This window comes from Erithacus rubecula, assembly GCF_903797595.1.
Source record: "Erithacus rubecula genome assembly, chromosome: 2".
Taxonomy (NCBI): Eukaryota; Metazoa; Chordata; class Aves; order Passeriformes; family Muscicapidae; genus Erithacus; species Erithacus rubecula.
Window position 1 is genome coordinate 41,555,548 of NC_136685.1, and position 19,739 is coordinate 41,575,286.

Here is a 19,739-nt window from a genome sequence, read left to right on the forward strand (position 1 = left end):
CCAAGAAAACCTAAAACAGAAGCCATTACTACAATTGTGGAGTCAAGTGGTGAGATTGGAAAACACTAAAGGCAAATACCTTAAAAAAAAAAAAATTACAGCAGAAGACTGTGTGTGTTTTTCACAGAGACTGTCACAACTATGGTTGGTAACAGCAACACAGCTTTGGAAACAGTGTTTAAAAAACTCCCACTGAAAACTAAGATACAGACTTTGAAGAAACATAGGTAAATGAAATTTTATTTTAAGGGATTTTCTTCACCAAGTAAGCCGAGAAATTTCTGGGTAGTCAGGAACACAATACTAAATTTATAATGGCAAAAGTAAAAGTAGAAATAAAACAACCAAAAAAAAGCAACAAAAAACCCAAACAAGTTTTTATTTATTTAATTTTATTTAGAAGTAAAATAAAACATGACATCTAGAAGCCACTGTATATGCTGCAGTAAATTCAAACATGGAGAGGTGGGCTCAGCTTTCAGATTCCTCGTAAATTTAGCTCCTTCTTTTTGCACTGGAGCTTTGTGCAAGCTCTGGCACACCTGAGGACACAGCAGTTTAAGGCAGCCGCTGGAGTTCAAGCTTATCAGCAGAGGGTGCTTCAAAGACATCATCTTCAACACTTTCTTCTATTGGCTTCATCTTTGCTGAAGTTCTCAGGTAAGGAGATGTCCGGCCTGGGCCTGCCACAGGTACAAAGAAATCACCAGTTAATTTAACAATTAACAATCTACCTGCTACATAGACCTATTTGTGGACACAATCTGATGATCCTGGCCTTGCTGCTCCATGAGAGGATTTCTAAGTGAAGGTTTCTTTGTTATTTGGCCACAGGCACCAGGAAATTCCAGACATGGAACAGCCACATGCTATGAACCAGCAGTGCCTGTTGCTAACCACAGACCCAGCATTCTCCCCAAGCTCTGACTGCATGAGGTGCCCACTGCTTGTTCCCTGGAGATCAATTTCTCACCATTACACTTACCCACTGACTTGTCTCCATTCAATTACAGCAACATGAGTGGCTGCCCCAAGTACAGAAGATGTGCACACCAGCACACTTGCCTGGCTGTGGGGAAGGTGCAAAGGAAAGTGCACTGGGCAAACTTTGGATGGGCACATCATCAAAGCCACAACTGGCTTTAAAGCATAAAGGAATAGAATGTGCTGAGTTGGAAGGGATTAATCAGGATTGAGTCCAGCTCCTGGCCCTGCACAGGACACCAAGGGTCACACTGTGTGCCTGAGAGCATTGTCCAGACACAGCACTTGAACTCTGCCAAGCTTGGTGCTGTGGCCCCTTCCCTGGGGAGCCTACCCAACCTCCCCCTGGGTGAAGAGCCTTATCCTAATGGCTGACCTAAACCTCCTCTGACACATCTTTGTAAGTTTTACATAGCATGATAATGCAAAACTTACACAAGATTTATACCCCCAAACAACCACAGAGAAAACAAGATTTACAGGCAAAGGCCACAGAACTTTTGACTGACAGTGATTTCACTGCAACAATACTACCTTTTAGAAAGGCAGCAACTTGTCTGCCAGAGCAGAGCTCACACCACAGCAATCATGTCAAGACATTAAATGGAGTTTCTGTGCAAGTCACCACTGCAAATGACCTCTATTGCAGTTAAATTTTCAGTATGAGGGTCAAACCAGAGAACTCCTTTGACATCAGCTTATCAGTTCTATTTTCCATTGCTCATTCTGAAATCGAATCTACACATGCACATGTATTTCTCTTGTACCTTCTCTAGAGTTAAACCACCCCAACAGTATGAGGTTCTGAACAGCTAGTATATGATGACCATAAAGATTATGGAAATCTTCTCAATCCCATTTGAGAAGAAAACAGCAGGACATAACAGAATTTTTGCATAAAAGCTAAAGATTCAAATATTCTTGAAAAAAATACTGATAGCCGCAACACATTCTTATTTTTAAAAAAAGTTTATCAGATATACTGATAAGTGTAAAGTGCTGTGTTAAGGAAGCCCAGTTATGAGGAAAGACCCATTTGCACTGTATGTGTTACACACAGACAATAACATACAGTCACAGGCAAGTTACAATACTACTGCATTTTTAAGTCACATTCACAAAGACTCTGTTTGGAATTGGCTTTTCAGAACTTTTTATGTTAAAAATGTGTTAGTATTTTCTTTTGAGATTCAAAACCTACTTAAACTGCCACAATACAGGGTTAATCAAACACATCTTTAGATATCAAAATTGTTAAACATTTCTTCCCACTCAGATGTGTTTTATGGCCTAAACAAAGTTTAACTAGATCAATTAATTGGCTAATGTGCCCCACCCAAAGTCTGTGGGTACATTTGGATATAAAATGGCCTTTTCTGGGAGACAGCCAAACGTTGAAGGGTGCCTGAAAATGCTGAGTTACAGTTCCAGTTTGTATGTGGGTTTTTTTTAGATCTTTGTTTTAGTGTAGTTTGTTGTTGTTTTTTAAATGGTTTTCTTCTGTTTAAAACCACTTAATTCTCTCTAGAAAACAGAAGTAGCCAGAAGTTTGTACAAAAGGATCCAATATAGGGTCTAATTATCTCAGCTTGCTTGTTTCAAAGACATGCTCTTATACAGATTTTGTCTACTGATGCCATTACCCAGTGTTAGACAGATGTTCAAGTGACTGAGTCAAACCTTCCTTTCACTGCATTTTGTTTCCCTTTCTTGAGGGCCTAAACCAAAATACATATTAAAATTCCTGTGAAATCCAATCCTGCCTTTAACCACAAGTGAGGAGCATATAATTTGATAATACCACTAAAAACCTCACCAAACCAAAACCTCTTTGCATTCTTGCTCATCTTAGAAGTTAAGAAATACAGATGCATAGACCAGCAAATCTGAGATATCTAAGATAAGTACCACAGAAAAAGAGACTGTGTCTCTAATGTATGTGAATAGCTGTCAAGCAGTAGAATTACAGAATGGAAACTAATATAAAAATATTATTTAAAGGACTGAAATTCAGGTGAAAATAGGCTTGTGATCAGGTTGAACTGTTTTTTGCTTAACTCAAATTTTGGAAAAAGCGATACCTCTATTTCACTTACTAATGAATTACATATAGATGGACCATGGATGTCAAACACAAGTGTCACATTACAAACAAACCCCACTTCAATACCTTTTAGAGGATGCCTGCTGAGTTAATGTGATGTTATCAACAGAAAACATCATGCTGCAAACGACTCACTCCGTAAGCATTATAGAACTCTTGTTGGTTATTTCCTTAATATAAAAGCAAACAGTTAGTTTGGTTTCTTAATTAATTAAATTAAAAACATTATTTTGTTAGCAATTGTAATTTGGGACCTACTAATTAGTAAACTTAACCCTTTTATTACTGAACACTTTGAAAGAGGATTAATATTAATTTTTTGAGAAAATTAGTCAAAATTTATCCTTTATAGCACTGATAAAAGGATAATTTTTTTTAGATGAGATTGTACAAAAATACAAATACAAATACATTTTTTCAAGAATATAGAAATTAGACGTAGAAAACCTATTTGCATTAAAGTAGTCAAAAATTATCGTTGTAGTGAAAGGCTTTTGTCCACACAATGACCTAGCGAAGACAAAATAATATTAGTGTAGAATTCCTGTACAAGTAAGTTCTTTTAATTAATTTTTTATTCTAATTAAAAAAAAAAAAAGTTTATCATTTCCATATGTTTCTCACAAAATCTTTTGAGGATTTTGGATTGTGTTTGTTTGTTCTAAATAAACAAATGTATGCTTGTAGAAGGAGGATCCAGGGAAAACCACTGGAACTGTAACCCTCAGCATGTGCATTAAATCTTAAAAAAACAGACTCAAAAATACCCCAACTGTTACACTGAGAGCATCCAGCAGAAGATTTTTGAAAACACAGCAGTGGCAACTTAAATGGCAGATTTTTTTTTTTTTTCAGTTTTCCCTGTGATCTGAAAAAAAGTGCATACATGGCCACAATCCACACTGAATACAAATCTTTAAGCAGAGCTCACCTTGATAGTAGCCCCATCATTGGCAATGAGAGCACCCAGGAATAACTAACAAGCTCTTTTGGCAAAAACAAAGATGGAAGCATTACAGTTCAAGGAGATGAACAAACCTTTTACAGAAGTCAGAAATTTCACAATCCAAATACAAAGAAGAAATAAATAACAATAGTTCCTGAGGTGTGCGTTGCACTGGTGTAGGAGCAATCCCGCTGCCTCCCCAAAAGTAAGGGGAAGTATTGGACTTGGGAGGCTACTGCCTCAGCTGGGCTGAGGTATTTCAGAACATAAAAGACACATAAACCCCCCTCTTTTGGGGAAAGCACACCCTGTATACCAAAAAAAGGGTACACAAACCAAGGAAAAGTACAACAGAGAAAAGTGTATTTATCAAGCATGTGCTAAGCACAAATGCATCTTGGGGATTTATGTAATTACAACTGAACTTGTCATGCATTTCAATTACTTTCTCCCAAAGCTGAAATACTGGTGTAAGAGTTTTGCTGTTAAGCCTGATAGAGACATTTTAATTCCAACTAATCACACAAACACAGTTTTACAATTTCTTTCCGAGAGTGCAAATTCACCCCAAGGCTCTCTAAGCAAAGGAGTGGCTTCAATTTCATGGAAGTTTGCTGTGTGTGGAACAGGTGAAAAGCACTCGAGGGTTTCAAGGTAAAGACCAGAGGACAGACCAACACAGGTGGCAGGAATCTGCTACAGGCTGCTGCCTGATCAAGAAGATCAAAGAAGGAAGCCTTCTTTCAACAACTGGCCTTGGTGCTGGTGGGCAGTTTTAACCACCCCAGTATCTGGTGGGAAGGCAACAGGGCTGGGAGCAGGCAGTCCAGGAGATTTCTGGAACGTAGCAGACAATTTCTTCGTGCGAGTGGTCGGTGAGTCAGCTAGGGAAGGCACTCTGCTGGACCTGTCACTGGTGAACAAGGAAGAACTCATCAGGGAGCTGAAGGCTGCTGGTAATCTTGGCTGCAGTGCCCAGGAGATGGTGGAGTTTAAAATACTGAGTGGTGTGCAAGACAAAAAGTAGAGTCATAACCTTACAGGACAGGGGACTTGGCTTGCTCGTGGGACATGTCCTGCAAATGAGCCTAAGGACAGATGGTTATCTTCCAGGACACCTTCCTCAAAACACAAGGTCAGCCCATTCCAGTGCATGAAAAGCTGAGCAAGTGTGGTAGCACATTGGCATAGATGAACAGGAAAGTTCTGACAGATCTCAAGCAGACACACACAAAGTGTAAGTGGGAATGAGCTCCTTGGAGGAAATACAGATCCATGGCCCAAGCATGTGGTGATGAAATGAGGGAAGCCAAACCTCAGCTAGACCTGGATCTAGTGAAGGGCAACAATAAAGGCATCTACAAATAAATTAGCAACAAAAGAAAGACCAGAGTAACTGTGAGGCCAGAGCTCAGTGATGCACAAGACACAGGAACATGAAAAAATCTGAGATACTGAGGCTTGCTATGGCTCTGCATCCAGTGGTAGAGACAGAGAGTGATGCTTGACTGAAGAAAACCTGGACTGAGTTAGGAACAAGCTAAGTCAACAGGGTGAACACAAAATTGTGGAACCACATGGGCTGCATCCAAGGGTGCCAAGCACTGGCTGATACAATTGCAAGGCCCCCTCTATCATCTTGGAAAGGTGATTGCAGTCAGGGGAGACAAATGAAATGCCAACATCACAGCTGTTGAAATGAAGGGGAAGACGGAGCACCCAGGGAGCTACTGGCCTTGCAGGCTAAATTAATTTCCCAGGAAGATTATGGAGCTTGTTTCCTGGAAGCCATGTCCAAGCACACAAGGGATGGGAAGGTGACTGGGAAAGCCATCACAGATGCTGATTGCATCTGACCATTGGGTACCTTCCACCTTTGGTGGTGCGATGACGGGATCTTTGTATGAATGGAGTACAGTGGATGTTGCTTACATGGAAGGTAGCACGGCCCTCCACAGTCTGCCACTGAGTCCTTCCAGACAAATGAGTGAGAAGCAGACTGGATAGATGGACTACAGCTTCAGTGGAAAATTTGCTGCACTGCCAAGTTCACAGGGCAATGAACAGCAGTACAAAATCCAGCTGTCAGGTAGTTCAGTTACCAGCAGTGTTCTCAAGGGCCAGTACCAAAGCCTATAATATTCAAGATATGAATGACCTGGTTGATGGGATGGAATGCACTCCTGCCAAGTTCCCAGACAAGAGCCGGGTAGTGAGGGAAACTGCTGACAGGCCAAAGGATAGAGCAGTGAGTCTGGACAGGCCACTGGAAAAAGAGAGAAGAGATGACAAAAACTAAAAGTTCATAGAACACGAATCAGCAGAGTGCCCCTGCAGTGAAGTGTGCCATCCATACATTGGGCCACATTAGCAGCATATATTGAGCCATAGAAGCAAGAGCATAGCCAGCAGGTCAATGAAAGAGATCTATCCCCTCTATCTGGAAATTGTGAGCCAGGATCTGGAGTGCTGCATCCAGTTTTGTGCCTCCCTGTACAAGAAAGACATGGGCATACTGGAGTGAGAGCAGTGGAGCACAGCCCAGATGGCCAGAGGCTGGAGCAGGGATGAGAGGCTGAGGGTGTGCTCAGCCTCAGGAACAGCAGGCTCCCAGGGGATCTGACTCCTGTCTTTGGCTACCTAATGGAAGGCAACATAGCAGAGAGAGCCAGACTCTTCTCAGGGGCATGCACTAAACAAGCATGAGTTGCAATCAGGGAAATTTTTTCACCGTGAGGGTGGTAGGTCCCTGGACCAGGTTGCCCAAGGAGGCTGGAAAATCTTCCAGCTTGGAAATATTCTGAGCTTGACTGGACATGGCCCTGCTCCAGCTGACCTTGCTTTGCACATGAGGCTGGATCTGATAATGTCCAGAGGTCTCCTGCTACCTCAGAGGTACTGTGATTCTGAATGTCCTTACAGAGAACAGAGGAGAAAAAGAAAACAATACTGGAATTCTCATCAAACTATATCCCAGGTGTCACCGTTGATGTTCTAGCAGGGTGAAGCACTAGCAGGGCTTTTCCTTCCATCTATCTAGGCATGCAGACTACATCAGTGTTAACGAGTAAAACCAGATAGGCCCTTCAAGTCTGAAGGTCTTACTGGATAAGGACTGTGAGGAACACAATGGAAAAGAGATAATTAAACAGAAAGAAGCAAATATTACAAAACATTTCCTCTTCTTGGCAGAGCCTTCAACCATAACAAATAACTGGCAGTGGCTTTTTCCTCATATATTTGAATTCTAATCACTAAAAAATAATATCTCCAAAATCAAAATAAATAATCCTATATAATCCTTCTAAATGCTGTTAAACTAACAACTTATACCAAATGCAAAAATTGAGCACCCTCTGGGGCTTTTTTATTCAAACACTGCTTTCAGAATTCAGGCTAATATTGACATTTAGATTCAGATGAACTAAAAACAAATGACAGCAAAAACCTAGAAAGAATAATTTAGAATGCTTTCATAAAGAAATAAATTTAAAAAATAGAAGTAAAAAGGTCAGACATGGTTTCTTCTCTCACTTCCTCTGCTCTCTACTACTACTGTCATACAAAGCACAGCAGAGGAGAGCCTGACAGGATACTTGGAGATCATCCAGGTAACATCAAAATATTGGTTGCATACCATATTCCCCCAGATCCTGCCAATATAAACTATCTCAGGAGGAAAAATAGAACACCAAGTTGCTGAGGGAAAATGTTTTGTTTGGGATTTCAATTTCTACAAGCATCAGTGACAGACCAAAGGACATACTACTGTGACGTGCACTGTACCTGCAGTTTTGTTCCATTGCCCTAAACATTCCATACTATGTCTAAATATAAATTTTATGCCAAAGATCTTTACTACACCTGTTGATTTTTTTTTCCAGCATGTACATGAGGTATCTTCATTTAGAACTCGAAGCCTCATGCATCTAATGACTGCCCTATAGTTAGGTCCCTTCATTTAGCTGGTACAGCAGCACCCAAAAAGCTGCAGTCTGCTCCCACAGAGGGCAACAGGAATTCTGCAATAGTCTCTAATGGTCAGCCTGAGCCTTGTTCAAGACTGGCTCAAACTGTGCTGAGCACTCACGAAGAGAGGAGGCAGAGGAAGTCCCACGAAGAAACATCTGCAAGCCATCCTCACTGTCACTGGTACTGGCCATGCTGTTCCTCATCTGCATCACCGAGAGCTGAGAGCAAAGGCTGGGCTGGCGATCAATCTTCTTCGAAGCCTGAAAAAGAAAATAAAATATTCTTTAAAAAAAAAGATACCAAGCAAATTAAAATAAAAATGGAAAATTGCTTCTTCCCTTGTAATAGATGCTCTGGTCTCAGCCATGATTATATGAGAAAATTGCTATAGGAGAAGATTCTATGCAGTGTAAATAAATTTAAATGACAATAGAAAATGCCAGTAATATACTGGAATTGGAACATCAACAATTATGAAATTGCACATTAATTATTCAATTTCAAATTGTTTCTGTACTGAAATTTTCATTTATTTTCTTACAGAAAACTTGGGGTTTATTATCTGGTAATTCATTATTTAAATATGATGCTTTGCAATTAAATGTAGTCTTTATGATGAGGCTGCTCCTCCTTGCTAAACAAAACAGCATGCTATATATAGAGCCAATTTATCCCTTAACAGAAACATGTTCATTTTCCTGGCTTTTCATTTCATCATGTTAGAGAAGTGGTGAATGTCACTCCTTCCCAGCAGATGACCATTTCGCTCTTCATTCTACTGCAGACTAAATGCATCAAATGAACATTATCCTCTCCCTATCAAATGGTCTGAGGAGCTCCCATTTTGCTTTGAGTAGCCTTCTTGAGAAGCCTTTATACTAGAGCACTTACATGAAGCCATACATTGTACCTTGTTAGGTATTACTGCAAGTCAGAATGCTATTTTAGGTATATGTGAAAGGCAGCAATCAATGACAAGACTACAATGGATAACTCCACTTCACTGAGTTTTAAAAGTCAGGAACTAGTGTCCTATTTCATGCAGAAAGTTTCCCAACACCAGTGAAAGTCTCAGGTAGGAAAAAATCCCAAGTTCTGTTACAAAATAAACTACTGCTTTTCTGGTTTCCAACAAAAAATTATTTGATAGTTTTACCTTCTTACTACCATCTTGAGTATTAATAATCAATACTCAATTTATTTCCATAGTCCCCTACATACAAAAGTCAGCCACAACATTTTCTGATTAAATGACACCCGTTAAAAGACAAAGACACCCATAATATTTATATTTGAAAGTGAAGCTTGTGAGAGGTGGTACGTACATAGTGTGCTGGCAATGGGAAAATCAAGAATTTATTTGACAGTTCTCAACCCAAGTTAGGTAGGAAGAGCTCATGAAACAGAATTTTTATTTTAGGAAGAATGAAAAGATGCTACAAATTTATCAAATGCTCACTAAATGTTTACAATATACATTTTCAAGACTTACTATAATAAGCCAGCTATAATGATCTTTAATTTATGTGACTATTGCAACTAAAAACAAAGACACAGTACAAACTGAAGTAAAAGTGTGCAGATGTTAAGTCAAAGGAGGGGCAACATCTGTGAGATTTTAAATTCTTTGAAATTATGATAAGAATAAGGAGACAAAATGAAACTAAACCAAGACAGTTCATGTATCTATGAGTACACCCAGACCACTTACCAGAGCACCTAAAAACCACTCCCTCTACAGGCAAAGAATGAGTTATATTCAGACCACATAATGTTTTAGATGTAATTATATTTATTTATGTTTTATATGTATTTAATGATTGCATCATATCAACATAATGTTTGGGGGGGGTTTTGTTGTTTTTTGTTTGTTTGTTTGTTTGTTTTTGTTTGGTTTTTTGTTTTGTTTTTGTTTGGGGTTTTTTTGTTTTGTTTTTTCATTTTTAACCCTCAAAGACATTTTGAAATTATCCTTCCTAGCAATCAGTTTTCCAAAATTGTTTGCCCTCAGCAAGAAATTTGTTTTAAGAAAAAAACTCTGAAGCTTCTTTTTACAAAGGCATTTACTAGTGAGAAGCATCTTTTTAGCTACTGGCCATCATGTCTAATAGTTAGCTAGAAATGTTTCCACAAGGTGATCAGTCCTGAAACTCAGTTACTCCTCTTTCTTGTACATTACTGTACTAACTTTAACAAATACTACTTCTGACAGAAATGTTGCACTGACTCACACCCTGGCAATAAAAGGCCACAAGTGTGCATTACGCAGCTGATGGCAACAGGTTAAAATAAGTTACATTAAGAGCATTTAAAATTGAAGTAAAAACACATTTGTGGGTGGGAGGAAAAATCCCAAACAAAACTTAAAGCTGCTTACCTTGTCATTTAAGGTTGGATCATTCAATGAATAAAGTTTATTTGTAATATCTTTGCCAATAAGGTACTTAAAGATCTCATACAGAAATGGCTCAGACTCCAGAAAGTAAGTCAGCCGTTCCCTGGACCAGCACAGGAACTTGCAGTTATCATCTGCAATAATAGTGACCTCAAAAAAAATATACAGAATTAGCACATTTAGAAATGTTTTAAGGTGAGCACACTTACACATGCTTTAAAAGAAGTGATAGCATTTTATTTGTGATCACGTTATTTTATTTGTGATTTATTTGTAAGTCTATTTAAGAGTTAAAATAACTCTTAAAGCTATAAAGCTTTTTGGTATCCATTTGTTATGAATGTGATATTTACAAATGTAAAAATTCTCAGCTATTTAATATCATTGTATTTTTAACTGATATGTGTAGCCAGTTTGTTTTACAGAAAACCTGGGAGACTGTAACAGGGGGGAAATCTCTCATGAGTTCCCAAATCATAAAAGCATTTATGTAAGAGGAAATTTATGTATGAAGTCAGTCCCATAATGATGACAAGTACTTGCAGTAGGCCTATGTGTAGTTTGGTCTTATTTTACATCACTGACACCAAACAGGAATAACTGGTATCACTCAAAGGGCTCCATCAAAGAGATTTTGGTGATTAAAAAAAAAAAATTTCCGTCTTCCTCTCGTAACTGCCAGCCCTGCTGATCCCCCAAGTACAGTCTAGTAGCAGCTGAGCCAAGGCTCTGTTTGCTCAGTTATGATGATCCAGTTATGGGTAGTTACAGGGGAGCTTGCCCTCTCTCATGTGAGGATGGACCTGCCAGGTTCATCCCCTGTGCCAGCAGAGGGCAATGCCACACCAAAACCCACACCGGCCATACCCAGGGACAGGTTCTGCAAGGGGGAGGCAGGCAGCTATGAATAAATCAAAATCAGGTTTACAAGATAACATGACATCCTGAAAAAAAACCCTAAAAACTCGCAAAGTCCTAGAAACAATGGAGAACTGTCATGTATGCATGGATTTTTAACTGCACAGGCTGTAATGTAAGCCCAGAGGCTGAGGAGGAATTCGCCAGCACTGCCAGCAGGGGGGTCCTTAAGACTGAATCCCTGCGCTCCCGAAAGAGCGAGCAGAGCCCACGAACACAGGATGCACACTGCTCCAGATTACAATAACTCCCACAGCAGCCAGCAGCTGAGGCATGACCTTTTTCCCCTGAGAATGACCAATTCCTATCTAGTGGCTTCCAAGAGAAAGGGGCTATGCCAAGAGGGCAGCCAGGCTGTGAAGTGAATGCATCTGGAGAAGTCTCTTCTTCCCTTGGCACTAAGCCCGATGTTTGACTGGAACATATGACATCAATCCCTGATTTTAGAGTCTGCTCCCCTCTGCCTCCCTCCCCTTCTGCCACTGGATGTACCAGTCAGTCACAGTCCAGTCATCATTACACAGAACTAGCTAAAAAGCATCAAGTAAGAGACAGAAAAACAGCCATTTCTGTAAGAAAGAACACCCTTCTCTAAAAATATTCCACCCCCAACTATAATATATTTAATATACCAGCATAATTACACGGCCAGAGAAATATACCCTTATTGTTCCCCATATGAATACTTTCATTCCAAATACTGAGACAATTTTCAGCTTATGTTGCTTTAACAAATTGCAAACAGGAGTATTAATACACTTTTTTAAATACCAATTTTGAATTACTAGTGCTTGCTTAAACTTCTAGACTTTCATTATTACAGTAGTTCTTTTTCCCCTTTCTTTTTTTGAATCAGTGATGAGACCTGTTCATATCATCTTTTTTCATCAAAACTCCCTCTTAAATTATTTGCCCTGAACAATGTCTTAACACAAAATAAACTTGGAAACAGTAAAAGAGAACAGAATAACAAAAGAACAGAACAGCAAAAGCCAGACTGCTCAGTATATACCATTATAATACTGTTTTGCAGCATTTAAAAGTTATTCTTGGTATGGTCCATTTTCAAACACTTAAACTAGAAAGACAGCAAAATGATGCAGGTCAAATAGCTCACTGTTGATCAGATTTGTATTCTATTTTTAATGGTCTCACCAGCTCATATCCAGTGACATTTAAAACAAAGTGTACCTGGAATTTCTCACCCCGGTTCATCTGTGTTGATCGAAATTCAGGGGAATCTATAAAGGCACAGGGGTAAATATTATGCAGAAAATGCCCTCGATAAGACACCTTCATTCTGGAAATAAAAATGTATGAAACAACATTTTAAAATCATGGAGGCTGATTAATTTAATCAAAAATTGAGTAGCACTACTGACAATGGTAAAGCAGTAGGTAACAGGAATAAATATGTTCATCTTCTGGAATATCACTCCCAGAGCTACCCTGTTTTCTGCATAACTGATTCCAAGCAGAACAGGCTGCCAGACAAACAGAGAATTGACGAACATGGCATGTATCCACAAAACACTTATTCAATATGAGAAAGGTCGTGTTACACAGCCAGATCAGAGTCAGGCTTCCCTTAGATAAGGAGCTTCATGGTAATGAGTAAGAAAACCAATGAAGCCTGACATCACTATTGCTGTCAACAGAAACTTTATTAAAATAACGGCCAGAATTTAGTATGAGTTTTAATATTACAGCTTGGCCATGGGGATATATTTTATGCTTTCTCACCTGGATTCTGTCTGCCTCTGGGCAGTGCACCTGCCCCTTCTACAAGTGCAATGATGCAATTCCAAAGGCCTGTTATTCTAAATCCTAGTGCAGAGATACTTCTTCCCTCATGCACCATATTTTTTAACCTTAAAAGCTGAACGTGGACTGAGGAAACAACTAGGATATCTAAGACTCAAACAAATCTCTTGCTTGTTTTTAAGCAGTATTTTACTGCCTTTGGTATTATACAAATATAATTCCCACTAAAATCCATGCAGCTGCACACAGAAGTGGATACACAATATGGTCCCAATAAGAGACATCACTATCACCTGAAAATGGTGTCACAAAATAGTCTATAAGTGTAGACTATTTGACTATAGACTGTAACATACCACAAATAGTTGTAATATCAATAATTTTCTAATTTATTCAGCCATGACAAAAAGCACACTGTCCCCAAGCTTTTATAGAACTTACTTCCCCTTCAGCAGGATGCTTAGCCTATCATCAACTGATGTTTTATCTTCTGCTGCATAGGCTTGACCTGTCTTCAAAGTCTGAATGTTGCAGAATTGTCCAGTTAGTCTTTGGAAGAGCTCTGGAGGCACATGGAGAGGTTCAAACATTCTCTTGTAGAGGCTGCTAAGCTCCTTCTCTATCTTGATCTACATTGGAAAATCAAGAGATATCAATAAACAGAGGTGCATTGGTTAAAAATGGGCAAGACTGCACACATGCTTTAGCTTGAGGGACATATTTGGCTTCATTGTGCTTAAGCAAGGAAAGAAGTGGTAAATGTGTGATGTCTATCCACAAACACTACCTATTGCAGGGTGACCAAAACCTTATCTAAAATTAGTCAGGAAGGCACACTGGTGCTTTAGAATGCTGCTCCATCCTAGTGGCACTTTAAATCACACTCAAGGAGCCTCTTGAGATGTCTGTTGATGCAACAGTGAATAGGATATGGGGAAGAATTATAGAGAGAAAAAAATGAGGTTGTCTTTCACACTGCATGCACACATCACTGAGGCTGGCTGTCTCTCAGGCTCTCCTGGGAGCCCCTCTCATCCCTGAGCTTCTTGGCTTACTTGCAGTAGAAAATCAAGTCCTGAAAAACAAACCAATTATATAGAAACCACATGTGATGAGGGAGGAAAAAAACCCAAAAACATTGCCAGCTGAACATCCCACATCTAAGAGCCCACCCAAACTCAGGCAGCAGCAATGAGGGAAAGGATGTTGGCTGAGATCCTAAGCCTGGAAGTCTTCCCTGAATGAAGAGAGCAGGGGCTGAGACAATATTACAGCCTTCCTGAAAGCAGAGGCAGCCTGAATAAAGCCTTCATATTTGCCATGAGGAAGACAAATTAGAACAATAAGCATCAGATAATGAAAAAGAAAACTACATGGAACAGAGAATAAGGAAAAACAATCAAAAAAGAACAGCAGAAAAGAGAAAGAGGCAAGTTTGAGACTCATGTTTGACTCTTCCTCCAGGACCTGCAGGTCCTTTTCTACAAAGCTGTTTTCCATCTTGTCAGTCAGTGGCATGTGCTGATGCATGGGGTTATTCCTCCCCTAGTGCAGTACTCCACACTTTCTGTTGAACTCCATGAGGTTCCTGCTGGTCCATTTCTCCAGCCTGCTGAGGCCCCTCCAGATGGTTTCCCAACCTTCTGGCTTATCAGCCACTCCTCACAGCTTTGTGCCATCAGGGTTCACATCTGCCCCACCAGCCAGATAACAAATGAAGATGTCAAACAGCACTGGGACTAGCACTGGCCCTGAGGTTACACACCACACATTAGTGTACGTGCAGTACACAGCTCCAACTAGACTTCTAACCTCTGCCCTGCCATTCAGCCAGCTTTCAATCCATCCCACTGTGTGAGGATCCAGGCCACACTTAACAGATTCTCTACCAGGATTGTATACAATATAGTTTTGAAAACACTGAAAAGTACTGAAATTAAGGTTGAAGACATTCTCAACTAACTGGCCAGCCATTTAATTGTGGAAGGTTATCATAGAATGGCTTGAGTTGGAAAGGACCTTAAAGATCACCCAGCTCCAATCCCTCTGCCATGGGCAGGGGCATCTTCCACAAGACCAGGTAGCATCAGAGCTTCAACTTGAGCTTGAACCCTTCTAGGGATTGTGCATGTACAGCTTCTCTGGCCAACCTGTTCCAGTGCCTCAGCCCCCTCACAGTAAAGAATTTCTTCCTAATATTTAATCTAAACCTACTCTCGGTTTGAAACCATTCCCCCTTATCCTGTTACTACATGCCCTTCTAAAATGTCCCTCTCTGCCCTTCTTGCAGTTTCCAGTACTGGAAGGGCACCCCAAAATCTTTTTTTTTCCAGGCTGAACAATCCCAATTCTCTCAGCCTTTTCTCCTACAGCCCCTTTTCTGTCTCTGTGCTCAGAACCCCAGAACACTCCAGGTGGGATCTCAACAGAGCAGTCACTTCCCTCACCCTGCTGGCCACGCTGCCTTTGATGCAGCTCAGGCTAAACTGGATTTCTGTGGCTGTGAGTGCATATTGCCAAGTCCAGCCTCTCATCCACACCCAAGTCCTTCACTGTAGGGCTGCTCTCTTTCTGTCCATCACTCAGACTGTGTTGGTATTGAGGGTTGCCCCAACCCAGGTGCAGCACCTTGCACTTGGTCATGTTGCATTTAATTTCCATTGGCCCACTTTTCATGCTCATCCAAGTCCCTCTGGATGGTATTCCATTTTCCAGGTGTGTCAAACAACTCAGCTTGGTGCCATCTGCAAACTTGTTGAGGGTGCACTCAATCTCTTTGGCTATGTCATTAATGAAGGCAGTAAATAGCACTGGTCACAATACAGACCCAAAAGGGACATCACTTGTCACTGATGTCCATCAGGACTCTGAACCTTTGACCCTCTGGAGCTGACCACTCAATCAGTTTCTTATCTACCTATTACCAGGCTGGTTAAGCAAGTTCCCCTTGGTAAATCCTTGCTGACCACTCCTGATTACCTTTTGGGGCATAGAAATGTTTTCCAGGATTATCTATTCCTTCTTTTCAGAGATCAGGTTGAGGCTGACCAGGCTGCAGCTGTCTGGGTTCTCCTTCTTACCCCTTTTGAAAAAAGGAGTGGCATCTGCTTCCTCTGTTCCTCACTCACTTCTCTCAGTCACCACCATTATTCCATGACTATCAGAAATGGTCTTGCAGCGACATCAGCTCTTGTGGCTTGTGGACTTACTATGTCCAGTGCATCACCTGAGTTAAAGTTACACTGGTTTCACACTGAATTAATTACTAGTTAAATATTCCACAAGCTACTACACTCATATGAAATCCAGATTTTGAATTTCCTGTATGTTCCTTATGCCACAATCTTTAATCCCTCAGAGGACATCTACACAGACAAAACAAACAAGCAAGAGAAATTGTATTATGTTAAGGATTGTCCTGAGATGTTTGATTTCAAAATATGTTCCATACACCCACAAAGCTAGATGAATGTTTTACTAGGTTCTTCTAGGTTCTTCTCCAGGAACTCTTTCATTTTAACAGCTGTACCAATTTCATTTGCACCTCTTTCTATACGTGACTGCTGCAACTTAATGAAATAAAAATTTATCTGAAAAAGGAATTTACATAGCTCTCAAGACTCCTGAACCCAAAACCAGGCACACAGACATGAGGGCAAATTTTGGCCCTGGAGTGCTAATCCAATCCCTTAACTAGCACATGGCTCATGTTTCATGATCTTCCTCTAGTGTGTAATACTTTGAGGGGAAAGCAGGTGCAGCCACTTTCTTAAAGAGCGATCAGATTGCAGGCTGTAGCTGTGCTTTAGAAGGCTCATAACCACTCCCCCTACCCAGGCACAGCTGACTGCTCCTCCAGTCATGCTCCTGGGTCATATTCCAAACAAGCCATATGGGTAGGTGTAATGTTTTGTTCAGCAGGGGTTGAAATATTCTGGGATGCTGCCAGAACCTGGAGTCAGACTGATTAGACTCTGATTCCACTCTGACTAAAAAAGCCAAATTTGTAAAGCTCCAAGGAATCAAAACCACTGAAATAATCTTCTGGTCAGAAAAGAAACTCACTGTGATTTTGCATGCTCCATTTAATAAAATAAATATTTAACAACTGAAAATATCAATTTTTCATTTTGTAATATGACTAACTTGTAATTATTCTTCCATTCCTTTCTTTTATTGGAAAGACCATTTGTGAGAATTATCAAAACTGATTGAGATGGGCAATATAGTAGCTGCAGAGAGAAAATCTCATTTAAAAATTAGTTAGTGCGAGTTTTAATTTTTTCCCTATTCTTTGTCCTCCTGTAAGAAAAACACTTAAAACTGCCTTGGGGTTCACAATAAACATCTTAGACAGCTATAAAGATATGCATGACTATCAGGCACCACTTTAAATATGCTTATTGATCATAGTTTGTAACAAAGATTCATATATTTTTTTAATAATTTCTGAAAATATTATGCATTACAACAATGAAAATAACATTTTCCATGTAATGCTCATAAAAACAGCACTTTCTCAATGGAAAGAAGACTATTGAAATTAAGCCTTAATATGCAAAGAAACAGCACTACCTGGCTGTTCCATCAGATCTAATTTTTGCCTAAGCTTTTAAGTAGCTCAGGTCACACAGCACAGTTGACAGCAATCTTTGGGTGAATCTGTGTTCCATATTGGAGGAACACTGCTGTAGGTAGAGCCTCTTCCTTTTTTAACACATGTGCTCAATTTATCAACTTCTTGTAGACAGATGCAATTTAACCTCTAGGCTCCTTTTATATGCTGTGGTTGCCTGCCAGAGTGTGAGCAGTGCAGAGCTTATGGGAGTGCCAAGCACCTCATTTCTGCTCTGGTTACACTGACAGTGGGCAAGGGCCACAGAAAGAGAAAGCAAAGTTAAAGGCAGGTGCTCCAGGCCTCCCTCTTAGAAGCAATTTTTTACCAACTTTGGTGACTGAATTTATCAGTTGAGTTCCATGTTCTTACACAATTCCTTCTTTTTGTATCCACCTACAGAATACTTCAATCACTTCTACCACTTAACCTAACTCCTACAAATAATACTGCTAAAAAATTTACTAGAGGATTTAGTGAAAATAGCTGCCTCTTCAATAGGATGAAATCTATACCACAATGCACAAAGCACCCCAATCTATGCCAATATAGCTTTTACTAGACAACGGTAATTACAAAATAATTTATTTCTTTCTTCATTCAGTATTGATTTACACATTGCAGGGTGATTTTTTGTTTGGTTTTTTTTTTACTCAAGCTCAAACCAGCACATCATCCTCCCAGGGTGCTTTTCACTCACCAATAACCTTTCATTTATATTTTTGAAAAGGGTTAGATGGGTACATACTCAAGGACCACTACCTATGTTTAAGCATGCCACAATTCACTTTTAAAATACAGCTAAGTTTAAAGGCTTGTTGTCTCAGGGAAATGGGTTTCTATCAGCTGAGCACTCCTGCCTTTTGCCATAATTTCTGACTTTGGCAGCCACTCCTGTCTCATCTGACAGAAGATTAAAAGCCTCAAGATTTCTTAAAAAGGCTTAATTGGTGGGAGGGTTGAAGAGAAGCAGAGCATGCTAATTTGATTGAGGCAAAAGACTGCAAATGAGTTCATCCCATGTTAGAAACCAGAGTACCTGTATGGGATATTTAACTGTGGACACCTACAGAGTAGGTAGAGTCTGGTGTCTGTGCCTCTCCTTTATCACAGCTGCTGTTTTGTGTGTGTGCTGGGCAGGGTGGCCATGGCTACCTGGCAGAAATACAATGCAGTTTCATCATGTGCTGCATCTCAGTGGTGACACAAATGGATTTAATAGGCTGAAAAAAGAGCAGTACTAACTAAAAGGAAGTTACCCTTTAAGTAGTAAACTCCTTAAGAGTAGACTCTTCAAGAGCAATTTGAACTACAAATATTTACTACACATCTGCAAATGCGTAGTGACAGATCAGCCTAATTAGTTTTAAGCTGCTTTCCAGGCAAGACAGAAGTCAAGCTTTATGCTGCCTTGCCAGCTCATTTCTTAGCTGCTTTCTTGCACTGTGTTGAATTGGTGAAGAGCTTATTTCCAGTTAGGTCTTGTTTTCTTTTTTTTTCTTGCAAACAAATTGTTACACACTTCCAAAGTATGTCCAGAGTGTGATTTTGGACCAAACACAAAAGTATTTTGCTGAAGATGTCTACTAATCCATTGGTTTGCTCAGCAAACATGGGCAAAACTTCCTTTTCCTTGCTTCTTACTAGAGTGCTTGTGAAATTTAGCTGTAATACATACCGGTCTTCTTTTATACACTAGGTATATGAAATGCAAAAGGTTGACAACCAAAAACACAGAATTCCAGATCATTATGTCCAAGGCACAACGATAGAGTGTAGCCCAAATGATGAATAATGCACATCCTGTAAAAATAAATTAAAAAAAAAAAAAAGAAGGAAGTTAAATTTCACCAAATACACATTCCTAGAAAATCATCAAGAATATGTCCACTTTGTATAATTACCCTGAATAGCAATATATTCTACAAACTTTGATACAGTTAAGCTCTCTGGATGAAGGCAAGCAACAACAGCTAATCACTGCAATGCTGCCCACAGGAACTGGGGGCAGGATGACAATCTGCAGTCCTATTACATGGGA

The 19,739-nt window shown here is 39.9% G+C and overlaps 1 protein-coding gene across 2 annotated transcripts in view; it reads right to left on the bottom strand.

The window, feature by feature from the left end:
- Positions 1 to 363: 363 nt before the first annotated feature.
- The window catches only part of POPDC1 (popeye domain cAMP effector 1), a 49,327-nt gene continuing 29,951 nt past the window's right edge, over positions 364 to 19,739 (bottom strand). For both annotated transcript variants that reach the window (XM_079297836.1, XM_079297835.1), the window contains 6 exons: positions 19,377 to 19,501; positions 13,525 to 13,712; positions 12,511 to 12,619; positions 10,384 to 10,551; positions 8,125 to 8,266; positions 364 to 683 (listed from right to left, as the gene is read on the bottom strand). In XM_079297836.1, the coding sequence (XP_079153962.1) occupies positions 559 to 683; positions 8,125 to 8,266; positions 10,384 to 10,551; positions 12,511 to 12,619; positions 13,525 to 13,712; positions 19,377 to 19,501 (857 nt within the window). In that variant the 3' untranslated portion in view covers positions 364 to 558. The remainder of the gene's footprint in view (positions 684 to 8,124; positions 8,267 to 10,383; positions 10,552 to 12,510; positions 12,620 to 13,524; positions 13,713 to 19,376; positions 19,502 to 19,739) is intronic.